We start from the raw sequence: 20,978 nt of genomic DNA on the forward strand, positions 1-20,978 counted from the left end.
CTTAAAATAAATTAATATCAATGCTTTTAGATTAAACCTTTTTCTGCTATCTACTTTATTCTCAGTTCTTTACCTCTTAGTTGAATTTGGAAAAAAAATATTGAAACCATTTTCCCTCTCAGCTTTGTTTTCCCTTTTTATTTAATTTGAGTAGGACTCAAGATGATGTAGGTCATCTGCAAGTTGTGCTGATTTTTGTTTTTACTTAAGCTTACATATAAGGATTAGTATGCTAGAGAAACTTTGGGAGGGCTCTGGAGAATATAGCCTTGGTAAAGGAATTATAAATTTAGAAAGCAACATGTACATGTTCAACTTGATTTAAATATCATTTGAAACATGTTTTGGAACAAGATATACATCTGCTAGAAGCTTGTGACTGTCAGTCTCTTATTCCCTTTTATAAACAGAATTATTATGCTCATAATGAGCCAGGATAGTCAAACTCTGGTTCCTGGTGCCATACTTGTTTTTAAAAATACTATTTAAGTTTGTAAAATGCATTTGCAATTTATAGGTATTTACTTTTAGAATTCTTTCCATGTGCTTTTGTCTGTGGTTCCTCAGGGGAGCAGACTATTTTAACCAGATTTATTTCCAAGGCATTGCAGCTGAAACACAATATTTGTTTCTTGTCATTTTGCTGATATGGCATATTTTGGATATTAAATAAATAGTCTTTTCCAAAAAACCTAATTAAATCATTACTCTTGGCCAGACATTCACTGGTATTATTAATTTACTACATCAGCTGATTTCAAAAAAGAAAAAATCCCATTTGATCAGCATAATCTGATGTGTCCTTGCTTCTTTTAAGAGGAATTATCACAACTTTAGGAATGTTGTTATTATAGTCATTTCATAGAAAAGGCATTTCTAAATATCTAATAATTTTTCTTATAGATTTAAATAAGCTTTTGTTTCTTTGCTTTCTCCCAGTTTCCAAACACTTACCATTTTAATAGGTCAGAATTGAAAGTAGTTGTTTTCATACCTGGGCTACTTAACCAAAATGTTAAAATTCCTAGTAAAATGGAACAAATAACACAGAATAAGGTCACACTGAAAATCTAAAATTTGTATTGAATGTTTTTGTTAAACCATAAAATTACAACGAATGTCTTAGATACTCTATGTCCACCTGAATATGCAAGATAAATATGGATCATGTGTCAGAGTCAGCTCCTCCATTATTAAATTAAAGTGTGCTTTGAGGCATTTGTTTTACTAAATTCTAAGATTGGCTTGCGGAGTGCAGTACAAAAAGAGAGCAAATACCACTGAACATAAAGCTTGAAAGAAGGAATATTTTTGCCTTAGACTGTTAGAAATCATCCTGTTATGTTTGAACATGAAGAAAAAAAAACATAGGTAAGCTATGAGGAAAAAGATCTATGGAAACAGTGGATGATGTCAGCTTTTTATTCCCACACACTTAAAATTTATGTTTTTCCCTAATATTCTTCTGGAAATCTCTTGGTCTGAAGAGTTTAATAAATGACTTTTTAGAAGATAATAACAATAAAAGCTACATTGTTCCTATGAGTATAAGCAAATGAGTAATTTTTGAAGTATCAGTTCCACTGGCACTTATACTTCGGTGTCAAGATCAACAGTTACATATGATAGGAAAGGAGAAACCGTATTTTCCCAGGATGATAAAGCCACTCTAATCATATGTGGATTTAAATTGTTCTTTTGCAGAGGTCTAAGTCATTAAATACATTTAACCCATCACATTTCTCTCATGAGAAAGTAGTAAAACTAAGAATAAAATAATAACCAGCATTCCCCTATACTTACTATTTCTCCAGGGTTGTTCTAGTTTTCATTTTTTGGTATGTGTTAATTAATTTATTGTTCACAACGACCCTATTTGGGAGGTAATATCATCATTCCAGATGAGGAAACATTGGCTCAAAGAGGTTAAGGATGTGGCCCAATGTGACACAACTACTAGGTAGTAGAGCAGAGATTCATCCTCGAAAGTACACCCCCAGAGCATTATACACATATCTTGATCATAACAGTGTGTATTTAACTCAGTATTTTGATTTTAATATGCATAATTAAGAAATCTCTCTCTGTTCTTCCTACTGTGAATCCCTTCCTCATCTTCTTCTTGTTCCTTAAACAGACTTCTTCAGTCCTTATGCTGCTGTTCCTTTCTCTTTTTTTTCTAATTTAAATTCTGAACAACTTTTGAGGCTTCAAGATACCTCACACAATGATCTTCAGACATTTTTCTCAAAGCCCATTCCCAAATCTCTAATTGCCAGCCACTATTTCTATAAAGCGAGCCTTTGATCTCTGAATACAGCACGAGTACAATTTCACTTCATAATTTTTCCTGCATCAAATCAGATCCTATTCCTAATGTCTTTAGTAAAGCGCTCTGGTAATTCCCAGCCAAAGTAATTTGAAATTAAAAAGAAATAAAATTTCTTATCTTTCACTTTTATTCATCGCGTGATACTGTTAAAAGAAGTGATAATAGATATAGAAATGCTGAACAAATGTGAAGCATTATTATCATTATTTCTATGTCCAATACTCAGCCGTATCATACTAATTTGACCTGTGTATTTTGCTGTGTAGATTGTGATTCAGAATCTAAGACCTGGAGCAAGATAACCAGGATTCAAATCCCTTAGTTTCAGTTTAAAATGGGCATGGTAATAGAGTTAAACGAATTAGTACCCTTAAAGCGATGTGCTCAGAGCAGAGTTCAGCACCCAATAAGCCCTTAATGGATGTTCTATTTTTCCCAGACTTTCCATTCCTTCTGCCAGTTTTCTGAGAGAACACATGAAATCACCCATGTTTTCATTTTACAGGCCGAGATTTGGAGTTGCTTCCCCAACTTTGGGGAAACGAAGCCGTCTTTGCGGCCCAAACTCTACTCACTGTTTCTCTTTGGCCTTTCCTCATAGGAAAGTTCTGCGGTCGCAACTGCATACTGCTGCTGAGATGAGAGGTTTGTAAGCGCTGGGAGTGTCGTCTGTGCTAACAGAAGCTCTCTGTCGCACACATCACCTCCCGAGCTTCACCTCCTGTTCATGGACAAATTGTTTCCCATAAAACCAGTCCCTGGCACCAAAAAGTTTGGGGACTGCTGCTCTGGTCCATAATACTGTATCAATAACCTTAAAAGGGTGCTTCCAATTTAAGCGAGGTCAGGGGTTTCTTAGCCATAGAAATTAAGCCAAGTCGTGTTACCTTTGAGATTCTGAAAAACATACCCATAACTTGACATTTTCGCTTGACTTTCTTCTTTTGTTCTAGATTAAAACTCTCCACTCATAAACTGTTCCACAGTGAGTAAGCCAAGCATAATATTTTCCCTCCCTCCGCACTTTTGCCTTCCACTCAAAACACTTTTGTTAGTCTTTCCTTAAAAAACAAACAAAAGGATTCTATAAAACTCCGTTCAGCTCCATAGTCTCCATTCTATCTTTCCTAAATAAAGCAACTCAAAATAATCTCTCATCTCGCAAGTCTCCTTAATTTAGCATTTTGCTTGTCACTTAATTACCTTATCATGATATGTGTAGCAGAAGGAACGCAAGCGCAGAGTCAGGCATACTTGGATTTGAAATCCATACTAGCCCAGTGCACCTGTGTGAAAGTTAACTGGCGTCAGGACACAGTGGCTTCATTTCTACAGTTATACCTCACAGAGTAATGAATTAAAGTGAGATTATGCACACAGAGTGTTGTCCCAGTGCCTGGCCCTGAGCAAACCTTTGGTAAGCCTCTGCTTAATGTGGTTAGAAGCAATAGTATTATTGATATTTTTCACAGTGACTATATCACTTTTTTTCATCTGTTATATTTTATGAATTAAAAATATAAAGCTAATGGTGAAAGCTCAGGTTTGTATGTTGTTTAATGGAGTGCATGGTGAAAGACTGTAAACTGATATACTCATCTGTTACCTTTATAAATTTTTATTTTATTGTGATAAGAATGCTTCACATAAAATCCACCCTCTTCAACAGATTTTTAAGTATACAATATAGACTGTTAACTACAGGCACAATGCTGTACAGTAGATCTCTAGAAATTTTACCTTGTGTAACTGAGGATTTATACCCACTGATTAGCAACTTCCTATTTTTCCCTTCCCTTGACCCTGGAAACCACTATTCTACTTCCTGCTGCCATAAGTTTAACTATTTTCTATACCTCATATAAGTGGAATGAGATGGTAGTTGCCCATATTAACTGGCTTATCTCATTTGGAATCATGTCCTTATATTTTCTCCACGTTGTGACATATGACAGGATTTCCTTCTTTTTTGAGCTGAATAACATTCTCTTGAATGTATTACACAGGTTGAGTATCCCTTATCTGAAATACTTGGGACAAGAGGTGTTTTGAATTGTGATTGAATTTTAATTTGGAATATTTGTATTATACATACCAATTCAGCATATGTGTGAAATCCAAAATCTGAAATGCTCCAAAGCATCTCTGTTGACCATCATGCCAGGGGTCACAAAATTGCAAATTTGGATAATTTTGGATTTCAGATTTTCTGAGTAGGGATGCTAAACTTTTTTTTCATTATTATTAAATCATAGCTATGTACATTAATGCAATCATGGGGTATAATGTGCTGGTTTATATAAAATTTGAAATATTTTCATCAAAATGGTTAATATAAGCTTCACAGCATTTTCTTAGTTATTGTGATAAGACATTTATATTCTACATTTAGTAAATTTCACATGTAACCTTATAAAATGCACCATAGGTATGGTCCCTACGGTGGGGTGCTAGGGTGCTGAACATGTACCACATTTTATTTACCCTTTTATCTGATGGATGGACATTTCAATTACTTACAAATTTACTGTAAAGAAAGTACTGCAGTGAACTTTGGAGTAATAATACCTTATCAAGTTTCTGAGTTCAATTTTTTTGATAAATACCCAGAAGTGGGATTACTACATATGGAGTTCTATTTATTTATAATTTTCTGAGGACACTCAGTACCGTTTTCCATAATAATAGTAACATCATTTTGCATTCCTACCGGCAGTGTACAAGGGTTCCAATTTCTCCAAATGTTTGCCAACACTTAAAAAAAAAATGTTTTTGGTAATAGCCATTCTATCAGATGAGGTTATATCTCATTATGATTTTTATTTGCATTTCAGGATGATTAGTGACACTGAGCATCCTTCACACTACTATTGGCCATTTTTGTGTCTTTTTGGAAAAATGTCTATTCAGGACTTTATCCAGTTTTTCTTTGGAGTTACTAGATTATTTTCTATTGAGATGTAGGCCTTCCTTATGCACATATATTTGGGAAATTAACCCCTCATCAGATGTATAGGATACAAGCCTTTTCTTCTGTTTCAGAGTTTGCCTTTTCATTTTGTTGATGGTTTCAGTTCGCGTACAGAACATTTATAGTTTTATGTAGTCTCACTTGTCTGTTTTGCTTTTTTTCCCTGCGCTTTGGGGATTATATCCATGAAATCATTGCCAAGATCATCTTTGAAGAGTTTTCTTCTAGAACTTTTATACTTTCAGGTCTTATATAATTCTTTAATATGTTTTCTAGTGATTTTTGTGTATAGTGGAAGGAAAAGGTCTAACTTCATTCATTTGCATGTGGATATCCAGTTTTCCCAATAGCATTTTAAAAGAGATTATCCTTTCTGCTTTGTATACCTTAGACACCGTTATTGAAGATCAGTTGACCATTATGTGTAGATTGATTTCTGGGCTTTCTACTCTGTGCCATGGGTGTATATAACTTTTGAAATTTATTTTACCTTTGTAATATATTTTGAAATTAGGAAGCCATATGCCCCCAGTTTTGTTCTGTCTCAAGATTGTTATGGCTATGCAGGGTCCTCTGTGGTTCCTTATGTTAATTTTAGAATTGTTTTCTCTATATTTGTAAAAAAAAAAAAAATGCCATCAGGATTTTCATATAGTTTTTATTGGATTTGCAGATTGTAAAGATATTATAGACATTTCAACAATATTAAGCCTTCTGATGCTTAGATATGGATGCCCTTCCATTTATTTGTTTATTTGTGAATATCTTTCATCAGTGTTTTGCAATTTTCAGTCCAAGTATTTCACCCCCTTGGTACGTTTATCTGCTATTACTTCTGGAGCTCCTATAATACTGCGTGAACTTAGAGCCAAAAAGCTTCCCTTTGTCAATTCATGTTCAAAAGAAATATAAAGAGCAATGCTCTTACTTCCAGTGTTCTTCTTCCAAGAGCTCAGTCCCCTGGTCTCTTTTTTTAGGGTGCAAATGCTCTTGTGACCTACACTATCATTAGCGGAGCTGATGATAGTTTCCGTATTGACCCCGAATCTGGAGATTTGATAGCAACCAAGCGGCTGGACAGGGAGCGCCGTTCCAAATATTCATTGCTGGTTCGTGCTGATGATGGTCTTCAGTCCTCGGACGTGAGAATTAACATCACCGTCAGCGACGTCAATGACCACACACCCAAGTTCTCCAGACCCGTATACTCTTTTGACATCCCCGAAGACACAATCCCTGGTAGGTGACATGCCCTTAAGTGTATTTTGGAAGGATCACCTTTGACTAAAATTACAGACTATGTTTTGGCTGCTCTTAATTAGTGACTAGTTTTTAACATATGCTACTAGTTATAAAAATACATATGCTGGACTTTTGAATCTTTTAATTAACCATCTTTGCTACAATTCCCAACAAATTGCTAGATTTTGGAGATTGAATGAGACTAGCCATTTATCTGATTACTAATTACAGGTATTTCTGTGTCTGAAAGTATCGTGACATAGGTTGTTAATTTCTCTGGCAACCACGGTTTTGATACTCTTTTTCCACCTTAAAAATGTCTAATGTGATTATGCCATTATGTATGCAAAGAACAAAAAGGTACAAGAAAAATGTGAATACCAGTTCTAAACATTTACTAGTTGTGTGACCCAGGGAAAGTTAATTGATTTCTTTTAGGGTCAATTTTTTTCTTCTATAAAATAGAAAAAAAATCTCTTAGAGTTAGGGTAAAGTTTAATTGAGAAAATTTTTCTGAGTTTGCATTATGAAACTTGGGTATTAGTAAGTGCCCAATAAGCGTTCCTAAAAATTTGAATCTTGAATTATAATCTTGCCTATATTGGGATTGGTGAGTCTGAGTACTCAATATCCATATTTCTGGTAATGTGTCTGCTTCATTCTCATTATTGGAAATTTTTATCTAATTGAAATGTTTATTTGGAATTACACGATGAGTCATATGGTTGGGGAACTCCATTTGGGAAAGGAATGAAAACATTTAGAGGAGATTACTTCTTTTTATAGTTTCTCTCCCCCCGATGAGTTGCACATGAAATTCCCAACACACTTTTTTAATTTTTTTGGAGACAGAATCTCAAGCTATTGCCCTGGGTAGACTGCTGTGTCATCACAGCTCATGGCAACCTCCAACTATTGGGCTCAAGCAATCCTTTTACCTCAGTTTTTCTATTTTCAGTAGAGATGGGGTCTTGCTCTTGCTCAGACTGGTCTCAAATTCATGGGCTCAAGCAATCCACCAGCCTGGGCCTGCGAGAGTGCCAGGATTACAGACGTGAGCCATCGCACCCAGCCCCAACACATTTATGTCTTGCTTTCTCTATGGCAATGACCATATGAACTATAAAGTGATATCCCTAAAGGACAAATCTATATTTCTTATAATCCTCCATTCCTGACATGAGCAATGACTACTGTATATATTCAGTCAATTCATCAATATGTGAATTGATCCTGTCAAATGGAAAATTAATGTCATATAGGATTAATTCACCAGAACATCTACAAGACACCTGAGATACAATGTACATGTAATGTATTATATGTGGTATTGGTATATGGGAATGTTGGTATCAAATTAATGTAGAAATCTGCAGAATGTTGTGTTCACTATGTTTGCATAGTGGTTCTGTAGTTATTTCACTGTGCAAATACATTGTATATATTCATTTAGTCATACCCCCATGTTTCACTAATTCTAGGCTATTAATTTCTCTTTTTGATAGGTTCTTTGGTAGCAGCTATTTTAGCTACAGATGATGACTCTGGTGTTAATGGAGAAATTACATATATTGTGAACGAAGATGATGAAGATGGCATCTTTTTCCTGAACCCAGTTACTGGAGTTTTTAATTTGACTCGAGTATTAGATTTTGAAGCTCAGCAGTATTACATCTTAACTGTTAGAGCTGAAGATGGTGGGGGCCAATTTACTACCATCAGAGTTTATTTCAATATTCTAGATGTAAATGATAATCCCCCTATTTTCAGCCTGAATTCATATAGCACATCTTTAATGGAGAATCTACCTCTAGGATCTACTGTTTTGGTATTCAATGTTACTGACGCAGATGATGGTATGTACTTTTATGTAGTAATTTTGAAAACTTCATTAAAACGTCATCACATTTATGTCATAGTTACTTCATGTGTTCACCTGTCACAAATTTTCATTTTGTGAATTTAGGTCCAAAGATGAGGAATAGAATATAATTTAGCTATGGAAGATTTTAAAAATTAAATATTTCATCAGTTAAATTCTTGCTTATAATTACACAGGCCCTTTATCCTTTTATAAACTTTATAAATTATCTCCTTTTTTCCCACTAAGTATGTGGCAAGACTGAAGTTTAGTAATATGAAAGTCATAAGGTAGCTTTGGGTAGATTTATATATATGTATATAATTTAAACTTGAAAATGATAAAATTGGGAAGCTAAGGAAACCAAAGCCTTAAGGAAAAATACTTAGGTTTTATACTTCTGACCTGAAAATTGCTAATAAAATTTTAGCAAGTTTTCATGCTTTTTTTTTACTCAAGGACAGTCTCAGATCTGTTTAACTTAAGTTATATACTCAAGTTAAGACTTTGCCTTAAATATTTACATGTTTGATTTGTATTTATGGCAAAACCATTTGGCATACATTTTTATTTTATTTTTTTCATACTTCCTTATACATTTTTTGTTCATACTGGCCTTTCTCCTAAGCCTTGTTTGATAATTATGTATATCAGATAAGATAGCATAAGACTTAGCATTGTAGAGATCACCAGTCTTTAAGAAAATTGTTTAGAAAATTAGTATATTGTTTTCCCTCCCCCTGGTTGCAACTAAACGCCCTGCCAAGATATAGAACAACAGTACTTGGAAGAGAAAGTAAGACTCTAACCTGAAGAATGCCAAGTACCATAAGCACATCTACTTCAATTCAGAATTTCCTGATTCTTAAGAATTGGATGGTTTATGCAATCTCAGAATATCATTCTATTTTAACTTTCAATTCTATATTTAGTTGCCTTTCAGTAGTGTCTAGAAATGGCACTTGGAACATATAAGAAGCAAAAAGCACAGTGTTTTATATATGTTTCAATAAACATAATTGGAAATACTTTCTTTAGAATTCATGGAGTATCTTTCAAAGATTTCCTCCTCATATTCAAGTACAGTTAAAATTGGATACATGAATATATCTACAACAGATGCAGCTCTAATCCTGTAGTACTACTGTTTCTACTACCATTGCCAATACTGCTACTAATAACATCTAATCACTGACATCTGTCAAGCATTTGGTGTGTACCCAGTCCTAAGGTAAGAACATGGGACACACTATTTCACATGTCTCATCCCAAGTCTGTGGATTGACCCCAATTAGTCATCTACCCATGATTGAGCTTAATTGCTACTTTGGAGATTGATTTCTCTGTTATTATAACTTTCAGTTAGTTACTTGTTTCTTGAATATGAATATTTTCGATACTATTCATACATTCTTACCTCTGTGTCCCTGTGACTGCACTCAACTTTTTGGTAGTGAAGATTTTCCCACCATTTTTCTTTCATTTGTTTGTTACAGAGAGCACATTGTTTCCTAAGATCGTGTACTCCTCTAGAATAAATTCCATTTACCTTCATAGCTTAAAATGTAGGGAAACTGGGAATGTAGCAGAAAACAATCTTTTTTTGTCAAAACCTGATGGAGTATTTCACGCACATGTAAGTGCAGAAATACATTAACCCTTGACTCTAAGGCACTTTCCATAAATTCTTCTTTTTAATTTTGTAGAGCAAAACTTTCAAGCTACATTTATTCATTGTTTCAGTTTTGAATACTTTTATCTGTGCAATTTCCTGTACCTTGGCCTAAAATATAGGACGCAGTTTCTATTCTTTCTGAATTTCAAGGCCAATGATAAGGCTGTACAAGGGTAACCTTGCTCATAAAATTTGCCAACTCAGTTACACTAAAGATTCTTAAGGTTTTTCACAAATAGTATTATTCAGAAATTATAGTATTATTCAGAAAATTATACATTTTAAAATTAGCTAAATATTCTTAACTTCTGATCAGAACGTATCTGATAAGGCAATATTGTCATTGTCTTAAGTGAGAAAGTTTCATATGGAAATAAATTCAACATTTTTTGTTTTCTGTATGTAGGTTCTCTTAGAGTGTAAACTTTTGATTCAAATCTTTAATGATTTCACAAGATAAGTAATATCTCTCTTAATCATGAGGCTTCTATCCATACAGTTGAAAAATATTTCCTGGAGGAAAATTATTATAAACTAGAGCATCGTGGAAATGTCCTGGCTTAGGAATCATTTTATTATTCTAGAAATCCTTCTATGTTAAAATATTAGACAGTCAGATAAGAATGGTTTGCCAGTAAAGCAATTGTAATTTTTGCTAAATAAATATCCCACATAGTCTTAGTGCCCAGTGAAGACCATTTGGTCAGTAAGTTTCTTATAGTGATCTGCTGGAATCAGTTGAAACTTGTATATGTTGCAGCTCTGAGAAAAGTGGACAGATATTAGTAATTAATAGAAACCAGGACAACATTTATATTTATGAATAAATATGCATTTTTATAAGATGGAACTATACACCTATAGCTTCAAAAATATATATTTTATAAATATATACGTATTTATGAATATATATTTTTATCTATTTTATAGGCTATGCTTCCTGGAACTAAATTATCCATGGGAATGAAATCAAGTCTCTATCATCTATCCATCCATCTATCTATCTATCATCTGTCTGTAACACAACTCTGTATACAATAAAACTGCTAAGCAGAATCATGTACCTAAATGACTTTCTGAATTGAACACTCTTTGAAACGTCAGCTGTTTTAAGTTAAAGTGGGCTTTTACGGCCCACTAAATTCAATTTCCAACACTTACAGATAAAGTATAGAATTTAAAAATAATGTATTTATTGTTTCATGAGTCAGATATTTTATATATAGTGTAGAAAGAGAAAAATGGTCCAAGCTTAGGATATTTCGGGATACTGCAAATGTTCAGGGAAACTTTTGCGTCTTAATATGCCCACATATGTTTTCTAGATGTAGAGCATATGCCCGGAGTTACTTAGTGGACTTCTCAGGAATGAAAGGGACTTTTCTTTACAGGAAAGTGAATGCAGACGTTCCTGGCCTCTAATTGCACCAGTTAGGTTTCAGTTCCTGAGAGGAGAGCTATTTCCTAGTGCTTAATATTTTGTGCAAAAGATGTTAAATCTTTATGTTTGTTTTTATCAAAGATGATAATTATTATCTTCAGTTCATTTTTAATATCATTGACAAATATATATTTATCATTATGGATTTCAACATAAAATCAAATTTTCATTTTGTAAATTCTAGTTAGTTTCAAATTTATGACTTCCTCCACCCATACATTTACCAAACTTTTCTCCCTTATAACAGAGGCTGCTCTGCTGTTTATACCAAGGCCATAAAACCTTGGTGTCAAGTTCTCTTTTAGCCTCTGCAATTTAGCTGTTTACTCAAGTCTATCCATGGTAGACTAAGGACATTCATATCCTTGGTGTCATCGCTGCCACTCCTATTGATTTATGTAGAAATGTCAGGCCATCACTTCATAGCCATGTGAAATTGTGTCAGTGTGTGTAACGTCCTTTGATCACGGACAGGAAAGATTTTATATGCTTTGGTAGACCTAAATTTTATATCTCTGTTGGCAATATTTTTATGCAAGTGTTTTCATAACTGTTTCTAAAAATAATGTCTGAGTGTGGAACTCAAAAGAATAGGGACTGAATATTTGCTGGTGGACTTTGCCATTGGAAATGCAGAAAAATTTCTTAAAAAGTATCGAAAAGTATTTAGACTATGTATAACATATACATATGTGTATATATATACGAATTTTCATACATACACATGATCAAAATAAAAAGTTCCACCAATTGCTATGTGTATGTGTGTGTGCGTGTGTGTGTGTGTGTGTGTGTGTGTGTGTATGAAATTGGTAGAGCATCTTATCCTCCAAACCTTTGGAATTTTACTACAAAATCTTTAAGTAGGTTGTTGGTCTTTTTCTATTCAGATCTTAAAATTCTCTTTCTCTCCTACTGGTGAATTGGCCTGTGTGTTGGCTTTACTTTTTCATCTTTTTCCTGATCCTTAGTCTCCTAAGTATTCCAAACTTTATAACCTCTGCTTTGTTCACTTGTGAATAGTCTTAAATAAACCACAAAGATTAAAAGCCTGGACTCATAATGAGGAGGGAAACTCTACCTTTTCAAAGATTTACTCAAATATTGTTTACCCTAGAAATTTTTGTCAATAAGCCAGTGTCTGAAAAGTTATCTTTATAAATATTTTTCCTATGCATCAAGTTAGGCAAAGGACATGGCTTAGAGACCATAAAATCACAGGAAAAGAGTAATTGTGGCAGTTTGAAAAAGAACAAGCCCTACATGGTAGAAAAGAAAATCTCATTATTCAGGTTAAGTTTGCCTTTGAAAAAAACTTGACAAAGTTCAAGAAAAGGCAAAAGCTAACTGAAGCAGTCACAGAATACCAAGAAAGGATATTTAAAGTATATAAAAGTGATCAAATTGTTCTACAAGTACCTTGGAAAACAGTAGACTTCATTTCTGATAGGTGGAATTCAGAAACCTGGATGGTTAAAATGAATTTTAGAAATATAGGAACTATTTGTAAGCAATTTTGTGTTACTTGATAGATATTCCCTAGTCTCAGTGTATAAAATATTTACTAAAGATAGATTATCTAGATGCATAACGTTTCTTGTCACAATATCCTCTAATATTCTCAACATTTGTAGGATAAAATATAAAAATACACATGGCATTGTGAGCCAGTGAATAAAACGTTATTCTGAGGCTGGAAAATCTGACTTTTTCATTCTGCTTTCAATGCTTATCTGTTTTTTACCTTTAAATTATCTACTAAAACAATAGACTAATCTGTTCTCCACATTATCTTTGTTACAAGAATCTCTGAAATCATTTTCTGAATTTGGCGTTTAGTTACACGGTAGCATCTATGTAAGTTGACCACTCCAGGGACTATAATAAACTGGTCAAGGTAAGGAGCTCGACCTACTGTACTGACACATACATACATACGTGTGATACGTGTCTCATCTATGAAAATTAGGGCAATTTAAGGAGGTGGTCAGTGTAGGAGGTGGTCAACTATGGAAGTTGTACTGTATTTTTAAATTAAAAAGTAACATATATCCCTAGGAAATCTAGCCCAATGATAATATAAGCACTTATATGTGGAAACTTTTCTACTGTTAATGATTCAATGATTCCTTTAAAGAATAATTTTCAAAAACTTTAAAAGTAGGCAACATAGTTTGAGAAAGAACTGCTTAACTCAAAGACTATTACTGGCTAGATGCTTAATAAGAATTAATAAGTACTTATTGGCTCTGACAAGAAATGTAAAAGTAACTTATAGCATCCATGACCAACGCCATACATCAGGACGTTTTATTACCTGTCTCTGAAAACTGGTGTCGGTCTCAATAAACTACTGAAGTTATAAACGTTTGGCTAATAGTAAGAGTCTTGCACTGTTGGTGTTAGACCACTGGGAATTATGACAGAAATAAAGAAAAGTATAGAAAAATATCCGCTCTCTGGAATATTTTTACTTTGGTAATTTAACATTTCAACACCCTGGTAAATAGCAAGCAGTATATAGATCATTTGCTCACCAGATTGTAAACATCTTTTCAGATCAAAAGTAGGCAGGAAAAGACTTACAGGTATGTATTATTTACTCAAACAGTAACTGCAGCTACCTCATTCCTAAATTGTGTCAGGGTACACAATATATCAAGGAGGCAAAATCACAAGCCAGAAGTTTTAGTGCAGCTTACTTTGCGATCTTCATACGTTTAAGAAAGTTTTATTTTTTTCCCCTCAATTTTAGGCATCAACTCTCAATTGGCTTATAGCATCGCTTCAGGTGATAGCCTCGGACAGTTTACAATTGACAAGGACGGTGTACTGAAAGTTCTAAAAGCTTTGGATCGGGAAAGTCAGTCCTTCTACAACTTGGTTGTTCAGGTGCATGACCTGCCACAGCTCGCAGCCTCCAGATTCACGAGCACTGCTCAAGTCTCCATTATTTTGTTGGATGTCAATGATAACCCGCCAGCATTTCTTTCCCCTAAGCTGACATACATTCCAGAAAACACACCTATTGATACTGTCGTTTTCAAAGCTCAAGCAACTGACCCCGATAGTGGTCCAAACAGCTACATTGAATACACCCTGCTGAACCCTTTGGGAAACAAGTTCAGTATTGGAACTATTGATGGTGAAGTGAGGCTTACTGGAGAACTGGACAGAGAAGAGGTTTCTAATTACACTCTGACAGTGGTGGCTACGGACAAAGGTCAACCGTCTCTCTCTTCATCTACAGAAGTTGTGGTTATGGTACTGGATATCAATGATAACAACCCCATTTTTGCACAAGCTCTGTATAAAGTGGAGATTAATGAAAACACACTTACTGGAACAGATATAATACAAGTATTCGCGGCAGATGGAGATGAGGGTACAAATGGACAGGTTCGCTATGGCATTGTTGGTGGCAATGCCAACCAGGAATTTCGAATCGACTCTGTCACAGGTGCTATCACCGTGGCTAAGCCATTGGATAGAGAGAAGACCCCTACTTACCTTCTAACTGTTCAGGCAACAGATCGGGGCAGCACCCCCCGAACTGATACCTCTACTGTGAGCATTGTTCTACTGGATATTAATGATTTTGTACCTATATTTGAGCTCTCTCCATATGCTGTAAATGTCCCTGAAAATTTAGAGACACTACCCAGAACAATCCTTCAGGTCAGTATATTTAAATAAAGTAGTCTGTGTTAACTGTAAGACGTCCCATTGAAAACGCCCTGTTCACCGGTGTTCATGCTTCTCTCACCCTCTTCCCATTCTCATCTACAAATGCTTAATTGCAGATACAGCAAATCTTGAAAAGGTTTATAAACATCAAATCTAAGAACCTATTAATTTCCTCATAGATGAAAATATTGCACTTCAGTTACATTCTTGTATGTCAACTGAATATTCATGTTGCCCTCATTTCTGTATTTATCTTTTTGAATTTTGCTTCCCTATATGAGTAATATCTGCACATAGTAAGAAAATAAAATGATGTAAATGTTTGAAAACTTGGTACAAATATTGCTCTACCTTTTCTCTCCATAAATTCAATTACCTAGGTTGTTAAAAGTTTTTGTGAAGCTTTCCAAAAATTCTGTGCATTAGTTTTGTGTATATTTTTACATAAATAGGCTTAGGCAGTGCATACTACGCTGTACTTTTTTACTTTTTCCTTGAGAATAACATCTTAGTAATCTTTGAGTGTGGTTCTACCTTATTATTTTTAATGAATACATCTAATTTTATGGGATGCATTGTCTTTATCTTACCCCCATCCATGGTGTGTACTATTCTCTTCTCCAGGTGGTAGCAAGAGATGATGATCAAGGCTCTAACAGCAAAATCTCCTATGTTCTTTTTGGTGGTAATGAAGACAATGCTTTCACTCTCTCAGCAAGTGGAGAACTTAGAGTAATACAGAGTCTGGACAGGGAAAGCAAGGAGCAATTTGTCTTAACGGTTACAGCTACAGATTCTGGTAAGTCCATTGCCTTGTTCAACTGTGAAAAAATTTCTTTATAATATGAGTCAATAAAAGTATCTCTTGTGTACCATTAAATTAAACATTGTCAAAATTTGCTAATGGTTGAAATCCTGGAGAATATATATATATATATGCATATATATATAATTTATAGCACATAAATCAACATTTGCTAATGGTTGAAATCCTGGATTTTATATATATATATATGTATATGTATAATTTATAGCACATAAATCACTTTATGAAATTTATGTGTAAATGGTAAGGGTTTAAGGACATTGGGAGCAAACCTCTATTCTTGTAAAACAAAATGCATTCTTGCTCTGTACGCCACCTGAGTACCTCTGGGTGTGACCTTGCACACTACCACTTGATCCAGGAGTCATTTAATGTACTCGAGCTTTGAAAATATTCAGATGGTTCTTAGCCTTATTCTCTTTGACAGACCTGGGTGAGTCAGCCTATTAGGAGGAACTTTCACAAGAAAGTGGTTTAGTAAAGCATCGAGATACATACACTAACTTCTCAAGAGCCAAGTTCTGGTCTCAAGGAAACAAACTTAGCAATGTGGGGGGAAACCAGGAGCTTAGAATTCTTATAAGGACAATTAAGAGAAGTGTAACTAATTTCAGAGAAGGACTGTTGCTTTTAAATGAGAATGTGAAGACCAAGTGTGTGAAGATTCTGCCCAGTATTGAGATAGAGGAGTTATGAATTATGGAGAGTCCTGAGTTGTAAAGAGGGAAAATTTAAATTACCAGTTAAAGAAAGGTCTTTGGAAGTCTGTTGTAATGGGCCTTAAAAATGGTGCTAAGGAGAATGATCTGGGTCAAAAGCAAGTTTCAGTGACATTGGTGCCTTAGTTGAGTATTTTGACTGTCTTAAAAAGTAAAGCAGCCAGGCTGGTAGCTCATACCTGTAATCCTTGCACTCTGAGAGGCTGAGGCAAGTAGATTGCTTGGGCTCATAAGTTCAAGACCAGCCTGAGCAAAAGTGAGCCCCCCAGTTCTACTACAAATAGAAAAAGTGGAGGTACAAGGATTGCTTATACCCAGGAGTTGGAGTTGGAGATTGCTGTGAGCTATGATGCCATGGCACTTTACCCACAGTGACAGCTTGAGACTCTGTCTCAAAAAAAAAAAAAAAGTAAAGTACTATGTGATCCTTGTTTCAAAGCACAACTCTATGGGTACTTTTTTTTAAGCTGCCCTATATTGGGCTAGTGTTTCTGAGGCCACCAGGGGAAGAGTATTCATCTATATGTCTGACGACCACTTGGTATGCATGATGTAGAAAGCAATCAGAAGTTATGGGTAGGGGACGGGGTCAAACTAAAGGACTTTATTTTTTCCAGGAAAAGGTAGTTTATATTATTTTATTTTTATCATTTCATATTAAAATGAGGGTACAAATGTTTAGGTTACATTATTTTTGTTTCTAAGATAAAGTTCAAGTTGTGACTGAGTCCTTCACCCAGAGGGTATGTTGTATACCCTTACCTTGTCCACATGAGGTGAGAACTTACCAATCCCCTTTACATTTTCTCTACTCCTCTCCCCCTGACTTGAATATACATGTGTTTTGTTTTTTGTTTTGCTTTTTTCTTACTCTGTGGGTGTGTATTTGTTTACATATTGGTTTCATATTAGTATTGAATACATTGGGTACTTAATTTTCCATTCTTATGATACTTTACTAAGAAGAATGTGTTTCTTTTTTTTTTTAATTAAATCATAGCTATGTACAGTAATGCAGTCATGGGGTACAATGTGCTGGCTTTAGATATAATTTGAAATATTTTCATCAAACTGGTTAACACAGCCTTCATGGCATTTTCTTAGTTATTGTGTTAAGACATTTATATTCTACACATAGTAAATTTCACATGTACCCTTAGAAGATGCACCATAGGTGTGGTCCCACCAATTACCTTCCCTCCACTCATCTTCCCTCCTTCTCTCTTCTCCCTCTCCCCTTTCTCCTTCTTCTTGGGCTGTAATTGGGTTATACCTTTCATAAGAAAGCTATAAATTGTTTTCATAGTAAGACTGAGTACATTGGATACTTTTTCTTCCATTCTTGAGATACTTTGCTAAGAAGAGTATGGTCAAGCTCCATCCATGTAAACATGTAAGAGGTAAAGTCTCCATCTTTCTTTAAGGCTGCATAATATTCCATGGTGTATATATACCCATGGTGTATATATACCACAATTTATTGATCGATTCATGGGTCAGTGAGCACTTGGGCTTCTTCCATGCCTTAGCAATTATGAATTGGGCTGCAATAAACATTCTGGTACATATAGCTTTGTTATAATGTGATTTTTGTTCTTATGGATATATATCTAGTAGAGGAATTGTAGGATCGAATGGCAGCTCTATTTTTAGATCTCTAAGTGTTCTCCAAACATCTTTCCAAAAGGCACATAGAAGAATGTGTTTCAACTACATCCAGGTGAACATAAAAGATGTAAAATCTCCATTGTTTTTTATGGCTGAATAGTGTTCCATGGTATACATATACCACAGCTTGTCAATCTGTTCATGAGTTGATGGTCCCTTGGGTTATTTCCACATCTTGGCAATGGTGAATTTGAGCTGCCACAAACATTCTAGCACAAATGTTCTTGTGATAAAATGATTTTTTTTTCTCCTGAGTAGATACTTAGCAGTGGGATTGTGAGAGCCAATGGAAAATCTACTTTTAGTTCTTTGAGAATTCTTCAGACTTCTTTTCATCCAGGTTGTATTAGTTTGAAATCCCACCAACGGTGCAAAAGTGTTCCCTTCTGTCCACATGCATGCCAGCATCGGCACCTTAAGAATTTTGTAATGTGGGCTGTCCTCACTGGGGTTGGGCAATATCTCACAGTGGTTTTGATTTGCATATCTCTGAAAATTAGGGATGATACACATTTTTTTTTATTATCTATTGGCTATTCATCTGTCTTTTTTTTTTTTTTTTGTAGAGACAGTCTTACTTTACTGACCTCAGTAGCCATGGTGTCACAGCTCACAGCAACCTCCAACTCCTGGGCTTAGGCTATTCTCTTGCCTCAGCCTCCTGAGTAGCTGGGACTACAGGCACCCGCTACACCCAGCTATTTTTTGTTGTAATTTGGCCAGGGCTGGGTTTGAACCCGCCACCATTGGTATATGGAGCCAGAGCCCTACCCACTGAGCCACAGGTGCTGCCCCAATTCATCTATCTTCTTCAGAGAAGTATCCATTCAATTCTCTTGCCCACTTATAAATGGGGTTGTTTGCTCTTTTTTTGTTGATTAATTTGAGTTCTCTGTAGATTCTAGTTATTGGCCCTTTGACAGATTCATAACATGCACCTATCTTCTCCCATTCTTAAGGCTGTTTGCTTTAGTCGTTGTGCCCTTAAGCTGTGGAGAATGTTTTTAGGTTGATCATAGATGACTTTTTAAAAAACTCGTATGTGACCCCAATTCTATGTTCAATATTACTTGCATGGCATACTTTTGATCACATTAAAACTCATGTGTAACCACAATTCTGTGCATGCTTGTTTCCACTTTTTTTTGTGAGAATGTGAGCATTTTAGGTATCAGATTTTAGAACAGGCAGTTTAATCCTGTTTTCCAGGAATGAGGCCTTTGACACAAGACTTAAAATACATATTCACTGCTATGATTTAAAAGTTAAAGTCGTAGATGACATGAGAAAATTAAAAAAAAAAATATGGCATCTTTTAGATCCCAGATGCCATGTTATTCTTGAATTCATAGTGTTCTGTGGACCTGGAAAATATCAAAATGTTCTAAAGAAAAAAGTTTGAGAGTTTTCTTCCTTATCTCACAAATCACTTTCCTTTGCTCTTTTTAGCTCTCACTTGATGTCAGCCCAAAGATAGATCAACTTTGGCGAGGCAGTAGAAATTGAAGCGGCACTTTTTTAATCATGCAAGCAAGCCTCTAAATCTTTGACTTTTGAGGGGAGAAAACATTAGCATTCCAACTATCATCATATTTTTTATTTACTGACTGCATGGCTGTAGACTAGCACATCTGGAAACTCTCTAACTACTCCTGTCTGCTGCTCAAAATAAGCTACAACCACACTATCATATGTGTATGGGACTGAATGTTACATTACTAAATAACAAAACCAGAAGAGAGGATAATTCGAGCTCATTCATTTCTCTCTCAGATTAAGTTGCTAAACAGACTACAACTCAATTATTGATGATATGTGGTTCATCTATATTTAAAAGTGTGAATATTCTGCCTTCATTAGGCATTACTTATTGTTATTTCTCATATTTCGGAAATATGTACCGTACCAAGTAGAACCTCCTAGGAAGCTAACACATCTGCCTGATATAGTAACGCAGGTACAACGACATGAATTCTTCTACGAGAGAAACTTGCTCTAAAGTAGTTAATATCCTTCGCGTGGTTAGACCTTCTTTCCCCAAGAGGCATTCCTTATAAGGCTTTGCCTTCCCATTTTCTCATATGACCAATAAATAAAATAATATATTTTTAATATGGCAAGTAGCAGGAAATTAACACATGCTTAAAAAGTTATTTTAAATAATTAATATATATAATTCAAGTATATCCTACATTTAAATGCATAGGATTTATAGTTAAACCTAAGTTTAAATCTTACCTCTTACGTTTCCCAGCTACTTGATCTTGGAAATCTTACCGATGTCTTCACGTTCCTATCTATAAATGGAAATATAAATAACCTACATGAAAAGTTCGTTGCCCGGAAGAGATAAGAGAATGGCTTATGTTAACTATTAATACTAGTCAATCTATCTGCTACATATCTCAAGCGTAGTAAGGCCAAAGTAACACCTTTTCACTTCTGTCTACCTCCCTGCCTGCCCTGATGCTTGCTCTCCACCAGTTTACAATTCCCAGAGGAAACCTTGTTATTGTTCTTCATTCCTCTTCCTCTGTACCCACACTCATCAGGTCC

General features: G+C 35.0%; 1 protein-coding gene across 1 annotated transcript in view; it reads left to right on the forward strand.

Annotated features, from left to right (window-relative positions):
- The window catches only part of FAT4 (FAT atypical cadherin 4), a 195,289-nt gene that overhangs the window by 107,681 nt on the left and 66,630 nt on the right, over positions 1–20,978 (forward strand). Inside the window, exons 3-6 of the mRNA XM_003795526.2 lie at positions 6,281–6,542; positions 8,051–8,401; positions 14,278–15,200; positions 15,834–16,008. Coding sequence (XP_003795574.1) covers positions 6,281–6,542; positions 8,051–8,401; positions 14,278–15,200; positions 15,834–16,008 — 1,711 coding nt within the window. The remainder of the gene's footprint in view (positions 1–6,280; positions 6,543–8,050; positions 8,402–14,277; positions 15,201–15,833; positions 16,009–20,978) is intronic.

The sequence above is a fragment of the Otolemur garnettii genome, unplaced genomic scaffold (assembly GCF_000181295.1).
Source record: "Otolemur garnettii isolate 467f Iridium unplaced genomic scaffold, OtoGar3 scaffold00093, whole genome shotgun sequence".
Lineage (NCBI taxonomy): Eukaryota > Metazoa > Chordata > Mammalia > Primates > Galagidae > Otolemur > Otolemur garnettii.